Source organism: Taurulus bubalis (genome assembly GCF_910589615.1).
Source record: "Taurulus bubalis genome assembly, chromosome: 3".
In the NCBI taxonomy this organism is placed as follows: Eukaryota; Metazoa; Chordata; class Actinopteri; order Perciformes; family Cottidae; genus Taurulus; species Taurulus bubalis.
In genome coordinates this window covers 27709958-27733966 of record NC_136591.1, presented here as the reverse complement: position 1 = coordinate 27733966, position 24009 = coordinate 27709958, and the positions used below count along the sequence as shown (strand labels likewise).

Here is a 24009-nt window from a genome sequence, read left to right as displayed (position 1 = left end):
CCCCTCTCTTAGTGATCAAACAATAAACGCATCATTCCTGATATTATTTATGGTCCTATAACTGTTTTCTGCAGCAACGTCTTCAATTCAGTTCCATTTGTTGATACATTTTAAATATGCAATGCGATGTGATATTTGGAATTTTTGTTTTTATATAAGGTTTATATTGGGATTGTTTATGCTTAAGTCTTTTGAATTGGTTATTGGGAGAATTTCCGCCTAAATACATTAATCTGGAGCTAAAACAAATCTCAATGTAACAGAAAGTATATGCGTGCAACACGTGTCTTTTTTTGTTGCTTGCAATGCCTCTTTATCCATGAGCAAGGCATTGCCCTTCACTTGCACACACATTCACACGATCACTCACACATACACAGACACACTCGCTCACACGCCAGTGACGTCAGGCTGGAGTTTGGAGTAGAAAGCCAAGTGGATGAAGGAAGTGGAGATCTCCACCCTCCAGCCTCCCCCTGACACTTCTCATACATATTACCAAGGCTTATTTGAGGATCTCGCACCACAAAGTCGCATCGTGTCCTGGTTTTAACAAGCTTGCACCTGTCAGAATATCCGAAATTTTGATTTTTCTTCTTTCACACCGGGTTGGCACGGTCGGATGCGCTCCGGGTTGCGTTTTTCCAACTCCAACTTTATGCACCGGCTGTTGTTCCCGGAGCTGGAGGGCTGTTGTCGCCGTTAACCAGTCCCTAAAGTCCGCTTCTCCTTTTCCGTACAGGGACCCTGCACGTCGGAGGCGACGATTGTCTGATACAATGTGCAATTGTGTGTATTAATTTGGGCTCGTCGGTCGACGATCTACTCTGTCAAGTTGGGCAACTCGGGACATTGACTTGCCGATCTCATCGCCGCCGGTAAAGACGTCAAGGAAAGTGCTGCGGTTTCACGAGTTTGGTTGTCTTTTTTCCCCACCAAGTACGAGAAGAGAAAGAGGACATTTTTCATTCTTAACTTTGTTGCTAAATCGAGTGTTCATGATGAGCAAACCCGCCGGCTCAACAAGTGGCTGTCTGGATATTCTGAATGTCAAATCAAGTAAGTGTTCTCTTCCCTGCTGCTGCTGCTGCTGCTGCTGGAGAATATCGAGGTGTCCGGTGTGTTAGAACAAGTGGTCTGACGGGCCTTTCTGTTTAAAACATGAACATAGAGCATGCTATATGCACACTGACTGCACGCACCCGAGCTACAATAATGAAGTCGGTGCGTTCCTCATGGTCTTGCAGAAATGTGAGTAGTGGTGCGTGGGGAAAAGCTTTTTCTTTCCCCGAGTTGGCTGCGTAAACTTGTGTCCATGACCGATAATTAAAGCGGCGTCAGTTTGAAATCCCATAAATTGGAAACGTACTTTTTGTGAAGTGGACCATGTTTTCAAAAGGAAAAATAAATAACATCCTCCGAGATGCCACTTGTTGACTGTAAAGTAATTTTCCGCAACTTCTATAAAAGAGTATAGACAGCGAGATATTGAATCACTGATAATATACGATATTAAAGCTTTGAAGAGATTCTACTCTTACTGCATTGCTGCTTTCCTATTTTAGACAAATTAATTAAAAAAAAGGGCTTATCTGTCTGCTACCGTGCCTTTCTGTACTAATGTAAAAAAAATAAAATAAAAAAAAGAGAGAAGAAAATAATGTATTAATTACAAATGCGTTTAGTGGTTTTGAATACAATTGTTGAATATTTATCTTGCGGTTTAGAAGTATTTATAGTGACATTAAATTATACTTTTGTCTTAACCGTTGCAGTTATCTCTGTTAGGCCTCACAATACATCTCAAATTAAATCGCAGTTCGATTTAGACCTAACGTATACTGTCTTGTTTCAAATGATAGGACATTTATATTAATTGTGTATTTGCCTGTTTCTTTCACTATTGTTTACCATGTTCACACGTGTTATTCACGTCATACTGTTGCTTCTGGGTTTATATCCTGCAAGTGCTTAAATGGGTTCAGATTGTACTGATAATAACCCAAATGTTTAAAATGAGAATAAAACCAAGAAAACATTAAAACTACTTCACCTCAGTTCTCATACCCACATTATGGGTGGTCAATAAAAATCTATCCTGCTAACTTTATTTCCAGTTTTTTGGGCCATGATGGTGATTACGTTAATAGAATATGCCATATATCTTCTAGCAATTACTCAACACAATGGAGACGAATTGGACCCCCACAGCGGGAAATTAAATACACTTCCCCCCTTCACAACAAAATTATGCGCCATTTTATTTAATTGACTCTCAGCAATCTACAGTTCTAAATGAAATAAAATCAGTTTGGGCACGTTCGTTGAAACTTCGATATAAATACGCTTAAAACTCTATTTTGGGTGTTCACAAATTAACTTGCCTTATTAAATATGGCACTAGGTTCATTAAATATCTGTTAATCTGTAATTTACTCAAATGACTATAAAATCAACATTTGTATCATTGATTAAAATAAATTATGGGAATATACTTGGCCAATAGAGAACTGCAAGTGGAGGTATAATTTATTCAAGCAGTTGATTTTTTATAATTACTCCCGTGATGAAAAGATGACTTTTAACAGGCCAAATGAATTCTTTCAAGATATAAATGCTACAAGTTGGTTCTCTCTATCGCATTGCAATTACACGGCTGTGGCCAACAGTTAAATAGCCAACATGGCCTTCTGATTCTTAATAATCTGGCAATTGAAGCCCTATAATTCTCCTCCTGAAGTCATTGTTTTTGCTGCTCAGTAGTTATTCCCATGCTACCCTTTTTGACGGGTCACTGGTGAATCAATGAGCAGGTGGCGAAACGTCAGTGTAATTACATAGACGGCTTTTCCCTCCAGAATAAAAAAAGACTCTCTCATTTACATACAAATATACTTCTTTTTTAATAGATTTGAATACAAAATCTTCACACAAAAAAAAATCACATTTTTTTCATCTACACCGGGGTCGATTTACATACACTTCATTTGAGTTGGTGAAACGAGTTGGTGCGCATTATTCTCATGGTGCAGTGTCACTCCCTAATCCTGGGGCCTATAGACCTGCGGAATAAAGCAGCTGTCGAGTCCCATTATGAAGGGGAGTTGGCAGCTTGTCGAGATCCAGGCAGTCAGACGAGGTTCAATGGGGGAAAATCATTAAGTTAACACTTTCCCCTAATGTCTCCATTGTGCAGCCGCAGGCCATTGTTTTAGAGAGCTCAGATATGACGCTTCCCACCGGACTTTATTCTTGAAATGTGCGCCGTGAATTCCCATGCTCGGCCGAAGCGCGGGGCAATGTCCAGTGTGTGTGTGTGTGTGTGTGTGTGTGTGTGTGTGTGTGTGTGTGTGTGTGTGTGTGTGTGTGTGTTTGTTGTGATGTGTGGTGTTGTCGAAAAAAACAAGTAATTTGTATAGACAATTTGTCCATATAGCTACACAGTGTAAAACGTCTAAAACGAAATAATTTTTGGGGTTACTAAATGTTCACAGTGCAAATGTAAGCAGCTGGAGTCCCTGAACTCCAGAACTCAACTGCAAAAGCAACCACTTTCTCAAGTGTTGTATTAACTTTGGAAATTGTTCAGATGTGCAATATTCACTAAAAGCAACAGTCACAATTTGACTTGACATTTTATTCATTTAAAATGTAGCCGAGTGATTATTGATTGAATGGGCATCTTATTGAAGTTTGGGCCTTTCTCAGGTCGGATTCTGGACATCCCATGCAAAGTGTGCGGAGACCGCAGCTCGGGGAAACACTACGGTGTTTACGCCTGTGACGGCTGCTCGGGATTCTTCAAGAGGAGCATCCGCAGAAACAGGACGTACGTCTGTAAATCTGGCTCGCAGGTGAGGCCTCCTCCTAGTCCTTATACATCCTAATGTATGTCCTACAGGCATGCGTCATACTCCTTTCCACGCAGGTATGTGTGGCAAAGGTGCACACTTTATATCTCAGTACATTTTTGATCGTGCACATTATGTTGGAAAGAATCAAGCAAGTTGCTGAGATGAGCAATCACAGGAACTTGTAGTGATTCACTCAGTGATATTTTATCAGTAATTAAGATCGATTTATATCCTCATTGTTATTAGAAGCATTATTTTAACGACAAGGTGTTCATGGTTCTCATCCAAAAAAACATTCCCAGCTTTACGCACAGGATGCGCATTTTACGCGCAGATTGTATTTGCTTTTACCTTCTGGCGCGCCTGTTAAGTCTCATTTGATGAGCCTAATTGTGTCATGCCTGGACCATTAAGTATTGGGCTAAACACCGCGCTGCTATAATATACCAGATGTAATCCAATCTAATGTGATGACTCGAAGGAGGATTTAGGCAGCAGAGGGCGGGATAGAGCACTTATCCTTCGGGAGGAGTCCTACTGGAACCGCAGGGGAGCAGGTCGATAACTACACGATAATAGCCCGATCTCTCACCTTCAGATTGGCCTCCCAGGAAGATAATAGCAATAAGCCTTCGGTCGTGCAAGATGAGAGATTTTCAACTGACGTCTGTGTCTGTTTCTCCTTCCCCCCTCTCCCTCTCCCTCAGGGTGGCTGTCCCGTAGACAAAACCCACAGAAACCAGTGCCGAGCGTGCCGTTTGAAAAAGTGTCTAGAAGTGAACATGAATAAAGACGGTAAATGGCTCTGATTGAATTATCACGTTGGTCATTGACACGCCATGCAGTGGTGGCGTTTGGCTTGGAGGAGGGAACCCCGCATTGAAAAGCGTATTATTGCTGTTTAATAAGGCTGAAAATAAGTAGCAGGTGGGTGATTAGGCCACCTTATCTTGTTACAGCATTCCAGCATCGATAGATTACATGTGTCTCCTTAACACTTATATTTAGTTAAATTACATAAACGTGGCTATAGTCTATGAACATATATATATATATATATATATATATATATATATATATATATATATATATATATATAATGCAAACAAGCCGTTCTCTCCAGTAGAGATCATTCCTTCACGTTGTGTCCTCGCTGTCCCGTTTCACAGCCGTCCAACACGAGAGGGGCCCCCGGACGTCCACCATCCGCAAACAAGTCGCCCTATATTTCCGAGGCCACAAAGAGGTGAACGGATCATCGACCCATTTCCCAGGATCCTCTCTGGCCGGCCCTCCCTTCTTCACCACGGTCACGCAACTGGAGCCTCACAACCTGGAGATGAGCGGAGTATCAACCACACCAGAAAGACAGGCCATCGTGGGTCTGGCACAGCCCACCCCGAAGGTATATTTTGTACGTTTTTTTCTTTTCTTCCAGCATTAAATAATTATACGTTATCCTTGTCTTATACGTTTTCTACCTCCAAATAGTGAATTGATGCTTTCTTTAGAGTTTTTACTAAGAATATACAATTCCTTCATTAGTTTTGGATACTCCGAGGGTATTTGTATAATAACCTTCCAAAATGTTATTATAGGATTACAGTTTTCTCCGTAAGGGTTAGAAGTTGAAATTCTTGCCCCGATTTAGCAGCAAATCCGCCTATTTCTTATTGTAAATCCACCACAAGTAACACTAATAATTATAAAACCATGGTGCCGGGGCTTGGAATTTGACCTTTATTGTTGTTCACCACTCTGTGAACTGTGTTTCATTCTAACATAAACTGATACACGATGTTGTCCTGTGATGATGACGATCTCTTTCACTCTGCAGTACCCTCATGAAGTCAGCAGCACCCCTATGTACCTCTACGAGGTGGCAACGGAGTCTGTGTGTGAGTCAGCAGCGCGCCTCCTCTTCATGAGCATCAAGTGGGCAAAGAGTGTTCCCGCATTCTCCACCCTCCCCTTATCTGACCAGGTACGCTTTGGAGCCCAAATAGTATCCCGTATAGGACCTTTTAAATGAGCAACAGGCATGAACAACTGTCAGATGTCGATTTGGTCCCTGACGTTTAAGATATTTTTGATTTGATTACATTTCTGTTTAAAATGCGAAATCTCCTATGCGCAAGAAAGATCCATCATTGGTACCGTATAAGATTAATAATGGCTTGACATCCAATCAATCAAGGTATTAATTGTGGTGTGCAGTTTACCACAACTTTTACTCTTTACAGCTGATTCTGTTGGAGGACGCTTGGAGGGAATTGTTTGTTCTGGGCATCGCGCAATGGGCAATTCCGGTGGACTCCAGTACTCTTCTTGCTGTTTCTGGTACGTTAACAAGGCACAAGAAAGCTTATGACGACAGACACGCCTCATCAGCCTCATGTGTTATATGCGCCAATACTATCAGGCAGTGAGTGCATGTAACGTTGTCCTGCATAATGACATTCTCTCCATATGTATTCGTAGGAATGAACACCGAAAACACAGAGTCTCAGCGGATGAATAAGATCATATCTGAGATACAAGCACTTCAAGAGGTGGTGACCAGGTTCAGACAGATGCGTCTCGATGCAACAGAGTTCGCCTGTTTGAAATGTATCGTGACATTTAAAGCCGGTGAGTGCTTTGGTCTTCATTGGTATTTTTTCTAATTTAACCGGACGAGGGTTAAAAGTATTTTACCGGAAGGGATTATTTCCATAAAAATGCCCAGAAGCTTCTGCAATTAATGCACGTCCCTATTCGTGTAATACAACACATTTTTGATATCTAAAACTCTTCCTCTGTCTTATAGTTCCGACGCATGGCAACACCGAATTAAGAAGTTTCCGCAACGCCAGCGCCATTGCTGCACTACAAGACGAGGCACAGCTCACTCTCAACAGCTACATACACACCAGGTAAAATCCATTCAATCAATAAATCAAATACATCAATCAATATATCTATTTCACACGTTTACAGGGCTCTCAAGTGTCACGCATTGAGCGTGACTGTCACGCATTTCGGTCTTAAGTCACGCCCTCCCGCCACAGATCGTATTTCTCACGCTGAAAAAAAACTCTAGGCTATTTAATGTGTCGCAGCGCACAAACATGACTTGGTGGCGCTGCCCTCACCATGGAGGAATCAAGCGCGTCTCCCCCGAATCCCCTGGAGGTCTTGCCGTGAGGTGCCACTCATCAGCGAATCAAAAAAAAGAAATGGGCTACACGAATAGCCAATCACAAAAACGTATCTGTTGTATCTGGGTGAAATGTAATCCAGCAACCAATGAAAATAAAGCTAATAATAATAATATGGGGGGAAGGGGGCTGGTCTGTGGGCATACGGCATGGGCGGGGGCGCGGGGGGGGAGGAGGAGGATATGTCAATCTTACCTGTCTTAAAAACTTGAGAGCCCTGCGTTTATGTTGAACCTTCTCCTGCATGTATTAGCAGCCAGCTTCATTATAAAGTTAATAAGGCAATACGCCACTGTAATTGTGAACAGGTGCGCGGCTGAAACGTTTTTAATTAGCTGCAGGTGTGCGTAATTGGATAGGCTTTTATCATAGACTCTGCACATGGAACCGGAGAAAGGCTGTTTTTGACCCCAATGACGTGTTTCAGATACCCGACTCAGCCGTGTCGCTTCGGGAAGCTGCTCTTGCTGCTGCCGGCGCTGCGCTCGGTGGGCCCGTCCACCATAGAGGAGGTGTTCTTCAAGAAGACCATCGGCAACGTCCCCATCACCAGGCTCCTCTCCGACATGTACAAGTCCAGCGACATATGAATTCTCGCCATCTTGAAAAGACTTGAGCTGAAGGCCCCAGAGACCCATACACACACAGTGGTCGACATGCAGAACGTCAAATCACAGCAGGTGTAACCGTGGGTTGAATTATTGCCGAACACAAACTCTCTGAGGCTGTCTTAAAATAGACTATTGAGGCTTAGGCTCTGACTGCAACACAGTCGGAATTCACCAAGTAGCCTGTTAACAGTTACTCTAGTTAAAGAATAGCCTGTAACTTTCATTAGACTTACCTGTGTGATACTGAACAACTGCAGTCTCTGGAGTGGGCACAGGCAGCCCACGTGTTTAAATATCGCCTAAAGCCTCCGGAGAGCATCTGACAAGTATGTCTGACAAAGAAATGTTATATATTAAGAAGTGATTCGATTGTCTGTGAGACCAATGAGCTTGACGACCAATTTAGTCTTTTATTGCTATGATCAATCCTAATGGAGGAAACCAAAAGAAGAAGAAGAAAAAAGATGACGCATGCGTAATGGGGGATGTGAATCGCTGTCCTTCAATCTGGTGCTGAAACCAAACGCACGGGGCAAAGAAGAAGAGGCGCCAACTCGATGAAGAATTAAGGGGGAAAGACTTTAAGGATATGCTTGCATTGCCTCCCGACTGTAAAACTACAATCATCTGAAGATGGTGTTTGTGTTTAAGTGGTAACTGTCCTTTTTGTGTTGGTACGTCCTGTTTGAGGCTGTTTTAGATGGACTTTTTGAAGTTAGGCACTAACACTGGATACAAATATTCAGCACTTGGAAATGTTTTTGTGGCCTGTGATGTTTTTATTCTGTTGTAAATATATGGAGTTATAACTATTTATAGAGTTGTAACAGAGAATAAAACACTGAATTAAACTGCTTTCAGATATAAAACTACCAGCAGAAACAATGGTGATGCTCTTCTCAGATCTACATTTTATTATCAATGTAAAGTATAATTTCAAAAGAGTTCCCAGTAATGCCATTTCATAAGGGAATAAAACACATCCTTATGTAAATAATAGATTATTTAATGCAAGATATATAATGGTATATAATGTCTAAGAAATAATCGAGGCACTGAGTTTATGCAACTAAGGATTGTCCTTTTAAAATTAGCTGGAACCAAGTTACATTCAAAAAAGGCATTTCAGATCCACACATTTGATCAGTCTCACGTTTCACCTTTCTAAGCTTTAGGGTGGCACACAAACTGATTACCGATTTTGAATTCACCAAAAATATCAGTGTTAAGTACAGAACAAGTACTGTTTTGCTTTCAGAGATGCTACTCAGGCCTCCAGGATTCAAGCTAATTTAACAAACGATCATTTATCTGTAAATTCTGACTTGATCATGATACATCTTGCAATAATCCATGCATTAAGTGGTAAATTGTAATTCATTACTTGGGGATCACCTATGCATGTGTTTTGCACCCTTATCATAAAAAGTTACCGATTCCCCTGAAAAGGTAGCCTACTCTATTCTAAATACACTCAGGACAGTTCAAATAAACTTCTATTGGCCATAGGCCTACACTTTCTTTGTGATGAAAATTACAGATTATGTTTTCATTAAATAAGTAATGGAATAATAATACCTGTGGAGTTAGCTGTAATGGTTGTGGCATCTTGCTTGTTTGAAACAGTCCAACTCAACAAATGTAATCATGCGTGGAGACATTTCACCTATTTTATTGGAAAATCTTCAAAATAAACAAAAATGGCACAGCAGTATACAAATCTCAAAATGCATATAGCCAGTAGAAATACTGCAGTTCCCTCTGTGTAAATTACTTCTTTCATACTAGAAAATCATTGTGATAACTGGGCAGGTTCTGGTCGATACACACATGCTTCCTTTTTAAGAGAGGATCAACTAAGTGTGATTTGAGAGTAAAGGCCCATCAATTATATGTGCGTGTGTGCGTGCGTTTGTTTAGTTGCTAATCATAGTGCGCAACATGCCAGTATATATAGATATATGATGGGGAAACTCTGTGGGTTTGATTCAAGAGCTTTGCATACACAGATCGCTCATTAAATGTTGTTATATAAATGAATATATTCAAGACATAGCTAAATGATAAATACACAATATATCCATGTTAGTGGCATTTCCAGACATAAAAATGAAATTACTATAAACTACTGTTAACCAGGTATGTGTCGAACATTCTTGACTCCAATTAGAAAGTGAAAACAAACACCAATAAGGATTACTAATTAAACTAAAGGAAGTGAACAATATTATTTTGGAAGGCGCGAAAAGGGGAAGTTGTCATTGAAATCTTTATTGTCTGAGAGAAACCTGGAGCAGTGCAGAGAGCTTTGGGTTGTCGGGCCAAGCTGGACTGAGTAGGGCCGAGGCAGCCAAGGCCAAGCAGAACCATCGTTTTTCTTTTAGGCTTGTCTGATTTTGGATGGGGTGTAGTTCTTGTCCAAAGACTCGTCCTGTAGAAACATGTGCAGGCATCGTTCGTTCTGAGCTAGAGGGTGACCTGCCACTCTGAAACACACAAGAGCAAAAGGCAGGTTTGAAACCTGAGTGACAAGTTCAAAGACGAGGCTTGGTGACATGGACACAAGAATGCACCTTTGGACCGGAGTACAAACGTGAACAGACTGACAGGGGCATTGGACAGCTAGATTTGAAAATCAAATAGTTGAAGCATAGCTTCAGCATCTATTGTCTATAGCATCCAACGCTGTTAGCAGCTAGCAGTGTAAACAACAGCAACAGTGCTGAAAGAGCTAACGGTGCTAACCAAGGGGGGGCCTGCGCTGTAACTGCTGTATAACGGCAGTGCAGCTAGCCAGTGAGATACACTTACATGCACTAAAAAAGGCACACAGAGCCGGTCAGACTGTCAACGAAGCACAGAGAAGCTTGGATTAGAAAAGAAAAAAAACATGGCTGATTTGCTTACCATAGGCTGCACAGTCATCTCAAACATCTTCCAACGTTTCAAATATACATGTCAAATGGTTTATTTAATAAGGGGACAGTGCACATTAATAAAAACATTTCTGTCAAAGGTGCCAGAGTTAGCCAAGAGGCTATGTTCCATCTGTAGTCCTGAGAGGCAGACTACAAACTAAAACAAACCTAAAAGCAGAAATAAGATTAAATATACAAGGATTATAAAATGTTGAGACTTTTACAATGTGTGCACAACAGTCAAACACAGCTAAAAAAAAAAACAATAAAAGACATGCAGGTAGATGAATGGTCGACCGGCCAAGTCAAGAAAGACAGACAGCGGACAACAGACAGACAGCGGACAACAGACAAACGGACAACAGTGTCTGAAAGAGGACAGTAAGGAGCAGTTATGTTCTAGTGCTGACAGAGCTGGGAACCAATCCACCATTTCTTTAGTTGAGCCTTAAAAGAACTGCATGTCCGTAGATCTTGAATAGGAGTTCCAGTCTAGTGCAGCTTGTACAGAAAATGCAGACTGACTGCATTTTTCCTGAGTGGGATAATACAATCCCCTCTTGCTGCACCTCTTGTGATCCGGTATCCAGTAGATCGTGAGATACCAAATTATTTGAGCGGAGAGAGGTCAAGTCATGCATAATCCTATACATGAGACAGACATGCACATGTGTAATTATGTTCTCCCAACTAAACAAGTTATATATCTCTAGTATAGGGCAGGGGTCGGCAACCTGCGGCTCCGGAGTCGCATGCGGCTCTTTAGCCCGTCTGTTGCGGCTCTCTGAGGCTTTGAAAAAGAAAAAAAAAAAAGAACGTTTTTATTTTATTCTTCTTTTTTTTTTTTGCCCAGTGGAAAATCTTTCAAAGGGAATTCCTCTTATCTTGGCGTTTGAGGTGATATTGGGACTGAAAATAAATGTTTAAATATTTCTTAAACTAAAATGTGCATCACATCCTGTCACGTCGCTGTCAAGCAGCTTCCTCTGCAGGTGCTACTAGTGATTCACAGAGCTCCGCCCTCGTTAAACTATCAACAGAGAAAGGTAGTTTAATTCTGCGTGGACGTATTAATTAGCTTTCACTGCCAACGATGCTGCTGACCTGTATGCTTGATATTTGGCGAGGAGTTAGCAAACAACAAAACATTTAATGTTGAAAGACTTTTCCAGAACAAGCACACAGCATCTGATGAAAAGTATCAAGCTGCAGAAGAGCGATTTATCAACTGCTGCAGCAAACTGAGCAAAGTAAATATACTTTCAGGAAGTGGATCAAGTCTCCAAACTCCACTCCTGCTGCTGGTTCTGCGTCAGCTCATGAGACACTGAGGCGTCCGCTCGTAAAAACGGATCTGTCCTCCTCCGTTTGCGGTGCTCTAAAAGTCCGTAGTGTGGAGGCTCAGTGTAAACGTAGCAAAATATATGCGTTTTAAAATGTAAACCTCACGTGAGGATGACGGGTATCAAACCTGCTACCTTGTGATTACAGGATGAACACTTTACCACATGAGCCACATGAATAGATAGGACTCAAGGTCTGCTTAGTTGTGTATTTAATGGACCTTAATGTAGCCAACACATGACTATTTTTGTTCTCCTCTTCATAAGAGTTTGACAGTTATAAACAGGTAAAATAGCAATACAATGTCAACAATTGTCTTTATTCTTGTTCTATAATTTCATAAATACAACAAACTATAGTTTGTTGTACATATAATATAACTATATATACACACAACTTCATAAGCTTTGATATCAAATAGCTTTGCGGCTCCAGACACTTTTTTTTGGGTGGAAAAAAGGGCAAAATGGCTCTTTGGATAGAAAAGGTTGCTGACCCCTGGTATGATGAGAACGAACAGATTTTTTTATCAAGGATTTTGAGTGTACATTTATACAATGCCTGTAGTGGTTTAAGAGTAGTGGTGCTAGCCTGTGACCAGGTTGTTAAACAGTAAGTGATATGGGAAACAACCATAGAAAGCATATATGTCTTAGCTGCCTCTGTTGACATGTGGTTTCGTGTGAACCTGAAGTTTGATAGATTAAAGCTGACGCGATTACAGACCTTTTTCACCTGAGATTTGAATGATAATTTGGAATCAAAAAGTACTCAAAGATACTTGTATTCAGGTACAACCTGTAGCCTCTCCCCAGATACAAAAACATCCATCTCTACACTACCAGAGCTTATCTTGGTAAAAGACATACTGTTTTGGATACATTAAGTTGTAAACAGCATTGCTTTAACCATGCAGTTACATGAACCATGAGTTAGTGAGTTCATTTGCAACTTGTCCCATTTTGCTTCCATGCAGGTAAATTACAGTGTCATCTGCATACATTTGGATATTGGCATCAGGACATGCTGATGGCAGATCATTTATATATAAAGAAAATAGCAATGGGCCCAGGGCAGATCCTTGTGGGACACGTGGACAAATTGAGGGCAGTAGATTGATTGTAGCAAATACAATTCAATCCATTTAAGTGTACCTGAGGAGAAATTGTAGCTGGGTAACTTGGACAAAAGAACACTATGATTAACACTGTCAAATGCCTTCTTGAGATCAAGAAATACAACTCCAACAACACCCCCTTTCACCAATAGAAATTTGATTTTTTTTTTTCTTTGAAGAAACAGGTGGCTGTCTCAGTAGAATAGTTAGCTCTGAAGCCGAATTGCATTGCATGAAGTTTGCGCCAAAATTCACCAACAACAACTAATATCTTTTATTTCATCCATTTCCTTTGTGCAAAGCATTGTGGGAGAATAGCATCACACACCCTTTGTTTGTGTGTGTGATGCTAGGGGAAAGGGATCTTTGCATGTCACTCTTATATCCTGGCGTCACTCTACTATCTCTATAACAACATTTACTACTAAACACGAAAAACTCAACCTGCTGAGAGATGGTGTTTAGCCTGGGTTTGGGACATAGACATAAAAGGTCTCTAGTTGGATTAGGTATGTTGCTAGCACACAGTATGCATCTTGACCACTAGGCTGCAATGAAACCGTAGGCTTCTATCTAACAATCTCTGCCATATTTAGTAATCAATATGGCATAAATAAATCAAGTTAATGGTGATGAAGCTTGCATGATGGTCTGAGTCAGTGTTAAGAGTTTCACTGACTTTTTGAAAACTTTGACAATCCCTACTGATTAGCAGTACAGGGCCTGAGCTGTAGATTTCACTTGTGTCACATACACACAATTTAAGGTAGGTTTATCTTGAGGCTTTGGTGAATGTGTCTTCACCCACATTCATCTTTATTATCCAATGATTTGCTTAAATTAAATCTGCACTTAATCTGACTTGTCCTCTGTTAAAGCTACTTTGACATTAGACTTCCTTGAATGTCCCTTCAGATAACGCAAAAGGAGCAAGCCAGTGCACCTGAGACCGAGAGATTTGCTTAAATTAAATCTGCATTTTTTTTTATCCTCTTCATTACCAATCATACAGAAAATACTGTATGAATCATACCAAAAATGTTGTATGACTGGGACTTGTCCTCTGTTAAAGCCACTTTGACATTAGACTTCCTTGAATGTCCCTTCAGATAACGCAAAAGGAGCAAGCCAGTGCACCTGAGACCCTAAAAGTATCCCATTTTTTAAACGGTAAATTTCTCAGAACAAATCACATGATGACATTGTACATATGCATCCATCTTAACCTCTCACAGGAAATATTTTAGACAAATTAAGCAGCCCGGGGGAAGCATTGACGGTGGTCTAATAGCGGGGCAATCACTGGAGAGATCATGCCTGCTCCCAAACATACCCTGTTTAATAGGTTTTGGAACTTGAGACGTTGACATTGAGGACAAGGTGCAGCTGAATGTCAAGACATTGCTTGTTTTTTAAAAAGTAGGATTGAAGTCCTTCCTCTGTACCTGAAGCATGAATTATGTTTGACTAGTCTAATCAAAAACTGATGGTTATCTCCTCTCCTCCCTCTCACTTGTTTCACAGCGACAATCATGTTCACCATTCCAAAACATTTCATCTTCACAATGCTCTCAATCACAGATTAAACAATGCTGCCTGACACATCGGGAAGTATGAAGTCTGAACAATGACATGATCAACAGCAGTGTTTCATTCATAGGACCTAAGAGGGGGGAAATCGTAATTACCAACACATTCCCATCTTCTTTAAAAAAAACAAAACATTTATGGATTATCATTTTCTCAACTGTCTTTGAGCACTTAATATTCCAAAAGGAAACATTGATGCATTTGCACATGAAACAAAGATAATGGCCAAGTCTGCAATCAAAGCAAATAATTACAATCACACTGTAACTTTTATTGTTCTACAGCTGAAAATGAGGACACGCTGGATCAAAAATAAGCAGAGGTACCCACACGATCCAATGGAACCACGCGCTGTAATTTGAGCTGCAATTATCATAAATTACACATCAACAATAAAACAAATGTGGGAAAAATTATGTTGTGGGGGTGCACACTTGAGTCCTCTTTGGTTGTTCTTGTCCTTTGCGAGGTAATTATAACAGAGAATTAAGGAGGAAAAAGACCTGCCCGTCTCTGCCGGTTCAGTTGGTTAACAATTATGGAGAGAAGTGAAAAAGTTGAATCCACTTATTGCACAAAGTGTTTTATTGTTCTTGAGAGTTAAAATAATACCTCACTAAAGGCAAGAGCTGCAAACAAGTGCTGCTACAAAGAAAAGAAATGTGAAGAATAGATTGTTTTCAGCTCATGGCAAAGTAGAGGAGGAGGACTGAGAAGATGTGGAAATGCTTACTTGTTGAGAAACTGCTCCAGAGACTGCCGCCGCTCTTCTATGAAAGAGTCGTCAAATATCCCATCATCCCCTCGAAACGGAAGCTGCCGGAAAAGAGCTTTTCCTGGGAGAGGTGGGACGACCACCTGCGATAAAAGAGCATCCACAGAAAAGCAACAGCAGTTAAACAGGCATTTATGACTTATGAGGATTTTAGTGCTTACAATGAACAAAGTAAAACTTTTTTTTAAACAGACAGCTCATTGAACTTTGAGCCTGTAGCAATCATGGACTGGAATGATCTTGTGAGAACATTATTATGGGTCATTTCTAAGGCTAAAAATCAGACGGGACAAAGTCTGGGGGACAAACCCATTTAGATCTTCTTAAAAAAAAAAAAGACGATCTTTTAACAACCATCTCTTACATTAAAAAAAAAACATTGCACATGTGATCAATGTCATATGCTGATTTAATAAGCTAAGTACTCAAGAGCCTTTGTGTCAAGTTCCCCACAATGGCTCACCTTGCTCTCCCTCTCCAGCTCTGCTCTGAGCCACTCAAAGTCGCTGTACCGCCTCCGTACACTAGACTCCTTCAGCTTGAAGATTGGTAGGTTGGTCTGTGGAGACACACACACACACACACACACACACACACACACACACACACACACACACACACACACACACACACACACACACACACACACACACACACACACACACACACACACACACACACACACACACACACACTTGGTGAATTGCTATACAACTCTTTTTAAAGTGTTACCTAGATTTACAAACACATTTTAACACATTAACCTGCAATTTTTCATGAAATTACAGAGATGGTCTTCATTTATGGGAGCCGTTTAGCCAGTGCTTTAAATCCCATTTAGTAGCAGAACATCTACTGGAGTGTCAGTATGAGAGCAATACAACTATTAGGGCTTAACTATTAATCGTTTCATCCTTAGACGTAAAATTATATTTGCTTGTTTTGTCTGCACCAAAGTCTAACACCTAAACATGTTTGTATTCACAATGATATAACAAAGAGAAAAGCAATCAATCTACCCATTGGAAAAGTAGAGACCAGAAAGTTATTGGCATTTGTCATAAATTACAGGAAACATTGCTAATTTCGAACCGTTCAGTTGGCGAGGGTCTATGTGATGAAGCGAAATGCGTTATAGCCTAGTGAGTGAGAAGCTTCGGTCACACAGAGGGCAGATAAACATTTATTTTCACATAACACTGACATTGCAACAATACCACGCTGGGGTTGAAATTGTATCTTTAGAAAAATAATCAATTATCAAAATAGCTGCTTTGAACTTTTATGATCATCGACTAATTGATAATCAACTAATGTTTCAGCCTATAATGTTAATATTATATAATATGTACAGTATATAGAGGTTTCCTGTGCCACAATTGATGGCTTTTGTATGTATGCAATAACGCACCACATGGTATGTCAATATAATAAAATTATCAAAAGTTCCTTTTAAACATGAACATGTCACTTATGTTTTGCTCACCAAGGTCTATCACACTCCAATTCTTTTTGCCATTTTTTGTGTGTTCTTGTACACCAAAGCACAGATGTGTGCATAATGCTAAGCCGCTGTTGACAAGCACTTGAGAGGGAATTTCATATTAGAAGGGCAAGATGTTTCGACATTGACAGAACATTGAGCAAACGGCACATTACAGCACAATGCCAAATATCTTCAACAGTCCTGACAGCACATGGCCATCCCATGACAATGCACAAACAAGGGGGGGGAGTGAATGAGCATTTCATTGGCAGGCCACATTCACAGAAGGTCAGAATTCATGGAAGAAGAAATCCCAAGAGAAAAGCAATTGAGCCAGTAGGTGCAGCATGAATACATTGTGAGCTGCAGACGGATCGATAAGCAGGCGACTGACTGTGTGCAGTAAAGGGGATGGAGCATTAACTGGACGGCTGAGTAAATGGCTGAACAAAAGAGAGGGAGGCGGTGTACGTGGTCATAAAGGAAGAGCAGAACAACTAGAGGGGTTGGGAGCTTCATCTGGTCTGTGCAGGACTAATTGAGGAGGAGGGAGAGCAGGAGTGGTCTTTTCACTCTCATGGTCTCTCCCATTCAGTCTTTTTCCTCTTTATTTCCCTTGCACTGCGATAATAAGTCAGATTTTCTGCCCTTGAGACTCCTCTTGTGGCGTTTCAATGGGGGAAATGCAGGCATTTGTTTTATTCTCCCTTTGCTCTCTCCGCTCTTTAGTCAAACATTATGGATCCTACCCAGATTTGGTTGGAAAGAGCAAACTCGTTTGATAAAATGTAGATACCGTAATGACAATGAGAGCTGCCTTTCAACCGACTGATTTCCTGTTTGACTGTAAAACAAATCTTAATTCATTGAACGAACATCTTGGTTTATGTCACAGTATACACATTATACTATTATAAACACCTAGTGCAGTGCAACAGTCCTGCATGATATAGAATTTGGCAGATGTAGTTTGTAGGGCTCTTAAATTGCATTGCGTCGTTTCTATTTTATTTTTCTTCTCTATTTTGTCAATGAAGGTAGTCTGAAACATCTGTAAAAATATTTACAAGTATACCATAAACTACATCCTACTCATAATACTATTATCACAACCTTTATGAAGGTTGGATTATTGCAATATTATAAGATGGGTGTTCCTAATAAACTAACAGCATTACTTTAGATGAAAACTAAATTAGGGATAGGACTAGCACACTATTTTATCTTGTTTTTCCAACAGCAGACTGTTCTTTATCATCTCTCTAGTTTGTAGAGGAAACTGTTGTTACCCTGTCCCTTTATAACTATATTTTACTGTTATTTCCTTTTCTTGTGCTTTGTGCGTTTTGAAAGCTGATAGTTACATTACCATTTGTATGCGATACCACCTGATCTAAAAATCTGCTTTACAAACTCTTAGTTAATTAGGCCCTAAAGCTGTTTCACTCTGACCCCATGACACAAGCTTTGTTTTTAACAACCACCACAAATAATTTTGTATCTGGTATCGTTGTATGAACTTTGCGGTGCATGCACACATCCTCTTTCCCACTGGGTTTTCATGTGACTCACCAGCGCTGGAAACTTCTCTTTCCCACTTATTTCAAGTTCTCCCCAGGTGAAGTTGTCAATGAGCCCCTCACTCTCCCTTTCTCAGGTCACAGGAGAAGTGGATTATCTTAGCTTTATCACCCCAGTGCTCTAGCATTAACTCCACTCTCCTCTCACCGTGGCCTGTCCCCGCTGCGTCATGTTACCTCACAGCATGGAGCACCGCAAAGTTAATCCCCACCACAACAGATCACAGTTACAGGTAATCTGCCACCGCCGTGACTCTAATCCCATCATGTGCACACAGAAAACACTTAACCACGTGCAAGCACACACTGACGTACATGAAGAATGCCTGCACAGGTTTTAAGTATGAGGTTTGACCAGTCACACAGTTAACAATGTAAATATAATCGCCCATGGCATTCAAGTCTGTTTATGCGCACACACAGTCGAACCCGGTCTAGTCTTCTCCACACAATGAAGCTAGCAGTGAGAGTGTAAGGAAAGAAAGTCACCTGGCCTTTCAATCCCATCACCCTCTCAAACCCTGTGATTAAGAGATTGGCCTTGCAGGACAAGGGGAGGAACGAAAACGACAGAACTGAAAAATGAGAGGTCTCACTCCCTCTCTCTCACACTCACACACACACACACACACACACACACACACAGCGTGAGAGCTCTACGAGTCAAAGATAAGGTTTCCCTGGCATTTTCTTTTTTCTTCACGGCTGGTTAAAGGTTAGGACCCCGAGTGTCTCAATTTACTGGCCCCTGCAGTGATTGGGAAGTGGGACCAGCCCCATTTCATGAATTGTCTAAAAAGACACACTTTTCCTCTCTTACTTTCTGCATGAGAATAAAACACAAAAGAGGAAGGACAGGACCGTGAAACACATTAAGTTAGCTGAAGGGAGAAAAATACAACGTCCAAACTTAAAGAAAGACAAAAATGCCATGTTAAAAGCCGGTTTACAAGATTTTTTTTTACGAAATGGACCATAAAGCTAGATGTTAAACCTTCTAGCTTCACTTTCCATTAGGAGTGTACAAGCTGCAATCTCTGCTCCATAGGAAGAGCATGTGATTCATAATGTGTTGGATACAATACCTTCGGCTCATTGAAAATGGGTTGAAAAGGGACCCTTCAAAAAAAACAGCAAGACAGAGAAAGAGGGAGAGATGGGACAAAGATCACTCATCTCCTGCGAGAACAGTTCAAGGCCACCATGCATTAGCTTTTAGCAGGATGGATTAAGTCAAGTTTGAGTGTGTGCATCCTAAACCTCCCCTGCCCTCTTCTTACCCCTCCCATATACTCTCCTTTCAGACAAATAGCATAAAAAAATGGCAACATAATACCTTCTCATTGCATCATATTCTAAAATGTGGGGGGGAGAAGACAGGGAACAAAAGCACTGGGGCTTGGTCTTTTGCTCTTGCCTTTCCATATACACTCACTCGTTCACTCGCTCGCCGGCTCCTGTGGCCCGACAGCCTACTCTCTCTCCGACTCGCCGAGCTGGCAAAAAGCTGCTTTGTTGCCATAGTATCAACTCCCACTTTTGATACTGTCATTTCAAGTAGGATATGGTAGCCTTGATACAGTATGTTCCCTATTTCCATTAAAATAGTTGTCGAAGAGGATGCTGTAGACTTTGGATTACACTTGACTGTGCCTGACAAGCACCCCCCCCCCTCATACACACGCACAATCCTCATCTCTCCCCCATTTTATTAATGACCAAAGGCACCCGCCCGGTAGCCCAAATGGAAAAGAGAAAGAGAAAGAGAAGCAACGGGAGAAGAGGAGAGGAGGGGTAGAAGACTGAGTGAGAGTGAGCGACAGAGCTATAAGAGGCCTTTCATGTACTCCTATCCATAAACAAAGTGAGAGCCTAAAGTTTGCTTCACTGAATATACTCTCTGGATGAGATGGGAACCAACTAAATACAAGACATTTTTATAATACACAACAACCCCTCCAACCCCCAAAAAACCCACCCACTCCAACCCTTTTGCTGAGGGTCCAAACGAATGTATGCTGCTTCAGGGGGTCCTCTCAAACCAGAAACCAAAAAAACATCCAAGTGATAAGATACTACTCTGCAGAATAGCTCTGTCCATTAGAAACATGATAAACACGTGCAAGGGCAGAAAAGAAAGAACACCAACGAGTTTCCTGTGCTCTATATTTTAGAAACTACGCTGAAAACGAAGGGATTCAAGGGAGAACAAAAATCCATTGTTTGAGCACGACTCCGGACATTACAAGTCTGCTCAGGCAAAATGAGATATCCGCCTCCTTTCACCACAAACTTAGCTTCCACTTATTTAAAAACCTGACTGAAATAAGTAGATTAATCCCATTTAATTAACATAACAACTTCAGGCCTGGATGTCAACAAATGACAGTGTGACTTGCCTCACAGTCACTGCAACCAGTTGGCTTCTCACCCGAAAACCCAATCTTTATACAGTGTGTTTCACCACTAACTTGATGAACATTCAAACCCTGCCAGAGTCACAAGCCAAATGCATATGCTGACGTTCAATTAAATATAGTCAAACTAAACTTTAGAATGACATAGCCTCTGCTGTGGTGTTTCCACTATACATCCAACCATAGTTATCAAAAGGGACTTCGGTAACACATTATGAATTAGGCAACTGACTGCACACAGCTGGGAGTGAAATGGGATAAGTGGGCAATGGGATGAAGGCTGGTGAGGGGGTGGCTTTCTGCCCTCCCATGGGTGGGGGACGGGGGTAAGGATGGGGAATAAACTCCAGCTCCCCCACACCCTGGCCTGTTTCATTCTTCTCTTCTCTCAATGAGGGGATTAGGCAGACTCTCTCAGTGCGGCCACAAGGGCTCTCTCGATTTCGAGGTGGATAGCAGGACAGCAGTGGGAACCGGAGACAAGGGAATGAGTTATAAACAGAAACTATCTAGCATAATGACATGATAGAATTAAAGTTTCTAAATATTATAAGTGAGATGGAAACAAAAAAAGCAAAGCATAGTCTATGCATTCCAGGCCGAGGCATTGTGGCTAACACTCTTAATGTGCTGGAGACGGAGTAAAATGCTTCTAAAGAAAGCTGAAGAAAGGAGAAGGAGAGATGCAAAGCAAAGTTGACACCACGTTTGTTGAGAAGTGAGGGATGCGCCGCTTCTTCTGTGGTCTTATGCAAAGCAGGGTCACACAGGGCTATGAGGTGCACAATAATGGTGATTACACGCATATGCTAATTATTACACGCTAATCAAGTACAGTAGCCTTATATTCAACGCTAATGCCTCGAGACGGCTTCTCTTCCCTCAACCCATTTCTTTAAGGTAAAGCGCAACTATAAATACTTTAGAGTTTCTCCCCAATCTAAATACTTCAGGCTACTAACTACAGGGGTGTCAGTCAACTGAAATGACAATTTAAAAAGATAAGAGATTGGGCAATCAGACTGAGGGACAATTTCAGACTAAATACATTTAATTTGGTAACAAACATGATGGAAAATGAAGTGTGCAAATGTCTTGAAAATGGTGCCATTATAAAGATAATCATACCACTTTCTCGTATGTTTGTGTTGGCCACCTATTGGATAAAGACTCTTGGAGCCGATCATATTTTAAGTGAGCACTGAAACAATGCCTAATTTAAGCTTGACAATTCGTTTTTGACCTTGGAAACCGCAGTTGAAAAAAACCTCCAAAACTCAAAAAAGGTCCAAGGCCCTCCAGGTCACTTTGCTCTGGAGCTTTAAACCATATGACAGTCTTCAGCAACTCATTGAGTTTGCTCTGTTGTCATTGAACTGAAGATGTTCAAATGTTTCATTGTCCTATACACAGGATGTGTGTTACGTTTGAACATCTACAGTTCGATGACAACTGAGCAAACTGTCTGCTGATGAAGACTGTGTGATATGGTCAAAAGTTCCGAAACATGTGGGTAAGTGGACCTGGAGGTGCTTTTTTTGTGTCATTATTTAGTATGATCATTGACACATGAAACCACCCCAAAAAATACACAGGATGTGTATTTTGCAATAGCCAAGATTTTCTAACCGTTATTTTCCTCCCTGATTTCTCAATAATGCCAAACTTCTGGACAGTGTCAGCCAATAGCCGCATGCGTAGTGCAAGCATTTAGACCCACATGATTATTTACAGTAATATACATGCAGACACCAGCAGTATACACTGTTGTTAGTATGTGGATTTGATAGTTTTATTTTATTTTTTCTATAAATGTCATGAATGTTTTTACTTATTTGTCCACTGCACAAATTAAGTACCTCATGGAAATTAGTAAGTATTTTGAGTTAAATTGACATTTTGACTGCAAACTATGGAATAAAAGCATTTGTTCTCCAGTACAAGTTCTTCAGAAGAGTAGGAGGAAGGAAATGTGTTGAGGGGGGTGGGAGAGACTGGAAAGGATCAGGATGCATACTACATCCTGTCTCCAGTTCCAGAAAAGCTGACATGCTGTGTTATGTTCCCCTTTGGCCCACTACTTTGGATGACTTTTGATGAATAACCAGTAATGTCCGGACAAGCGAAAGCATTCTTAAACCTACCAACATCTCCCCTAAAATTACATTAGTATATGTACATGGAACTAGCAAGCTGAGCATTTCGTCATTTAAGTTAGGTCTTTTAGGTTGGTCATTAAGTGTAACCAATTCTGTTATCTATTCTTTGCAGTCAGAAAATGGGGTGTGGCTGGAGTTCAACTCTGAACTGCTCGGAAAGGCTTAAACTTTTAGGAGGAGTTATTTCATCATCGTTTTTTTTCAGCTTGCTCAATGGGTTATATAACTTTTATTTGAAGACATGTGACTTGTGTGAATGGCTAAAACAGCTTCACTGTCACGACACTGTGGAAAATCACTTGAGGCTAATGTAAACAAATTGCCTTCATTAGCACAGAGATACCAACATGTCTGTTACCAGTAAATACAACTACATTTAAGTATTTTTACTTGTTAACATTGTTGTCCAAAGCTTTCGATCACCTAAAACATTTAGTCAAATAACTTCGACCCATCGCTAACATCAGTAACTAACGTTAACTCGTTAGCTTAATGTCAGCGAGCTAACCAGCGTTAGCTAGTTTGACAAAATACTAGCCCGCTTGCTAACGTTGGCTAACTCGTTTCGCCCTAAGCACCTCCTGATTAAGACAATTAAATATTACACATTTAAATATCGACATCGTTATTACACGCACGTCTTTTTGACAGCGGTAGACTTGATGTCAAGAACGCAATACTTATTTTGACTACAGGAATAACGTTAGGTTGCTCAGGTAGCTAGCTTAAAGCTACTTGTTACTGCAGGCTCACCTTCAGTCTGACTTCATACGTGGTATATCTTGTCCTCGCAACCCCAATGGTCTCAGGGTTGCTCACATCAATCTCTAGAAAATTACTTGGGGGTCCATAAGCGTCATTTAAATTCTGAGGCTTAGAGAAGAGCCTTCTTGTGTCAGCTATGGTGTCAGCCATTTCTCCCCTGTCCTTCGAGCAGCTGGAATAGTCAGTTAAGTTA

At 40.9% G+C, this 24009-nt stretch overlaps 2 protein-coding genes across 3 annotated transcripts; one reads left to right on the top strand and one right to left on the bottom strand.

Annotated features, from left to right (window-relative positions):
* Positions 1-998: 998 nt before the first annotated feature.
* nr2e1 (nuclear receptor subfamily 2, group E, member 1) lies at positions 999-7644 on the top strand (the record flags this gene model as incomplete). Of its 2 annotated transcripts, none has more annotated exons than XM_079214786.1 (9): positions 999-1026; positions 3709-3854; positions 4562-4649; positions 5024-5259; positions 5692-5838; positions 6098-6194; positions 6336-6485; positions 6664-6769; positions 7482-7644. In XM_079214786.1, the coding sequence occupies 9 exons, from the start codon at positions 999-1001 to the stop codon at positions 7642-7644; spliced, it is 1161 nt and encodes a 386-aa protein (XP_079070912.1). The 2 variants fall into 2 exon arrangements, with proteins under 2 accessions (XP_079070912.1, XP_079070911.1); XM_079214785.1 differs by having other exon boundaries at positions 999-1059.
* A 1677-nt stretch (positions 7645-9321) lies between these two features.
* Positions 9322-23967, bottom strand: snx3 (sorting nexin 3). The gene is made up of 4 exons (XM_079215557.1): positions 23805-23967; positions 15873-15968; positions 15368-15492; positions 9322-10151 (listed from the first exon to the last, which is right to left on the bottom strand). Exons 1-4 carry the CDS (start codon positions 23964-23966, stop codon positions 10046-10048), a joined length of 489 nt encoding a protein of 162 aa, XP_079071683.1. The 5' UTR covers position 23967; the 3' UTR covers positions 9322-10045.
* Positions 23968-24009: the final 42 nt, after the last annotated feature.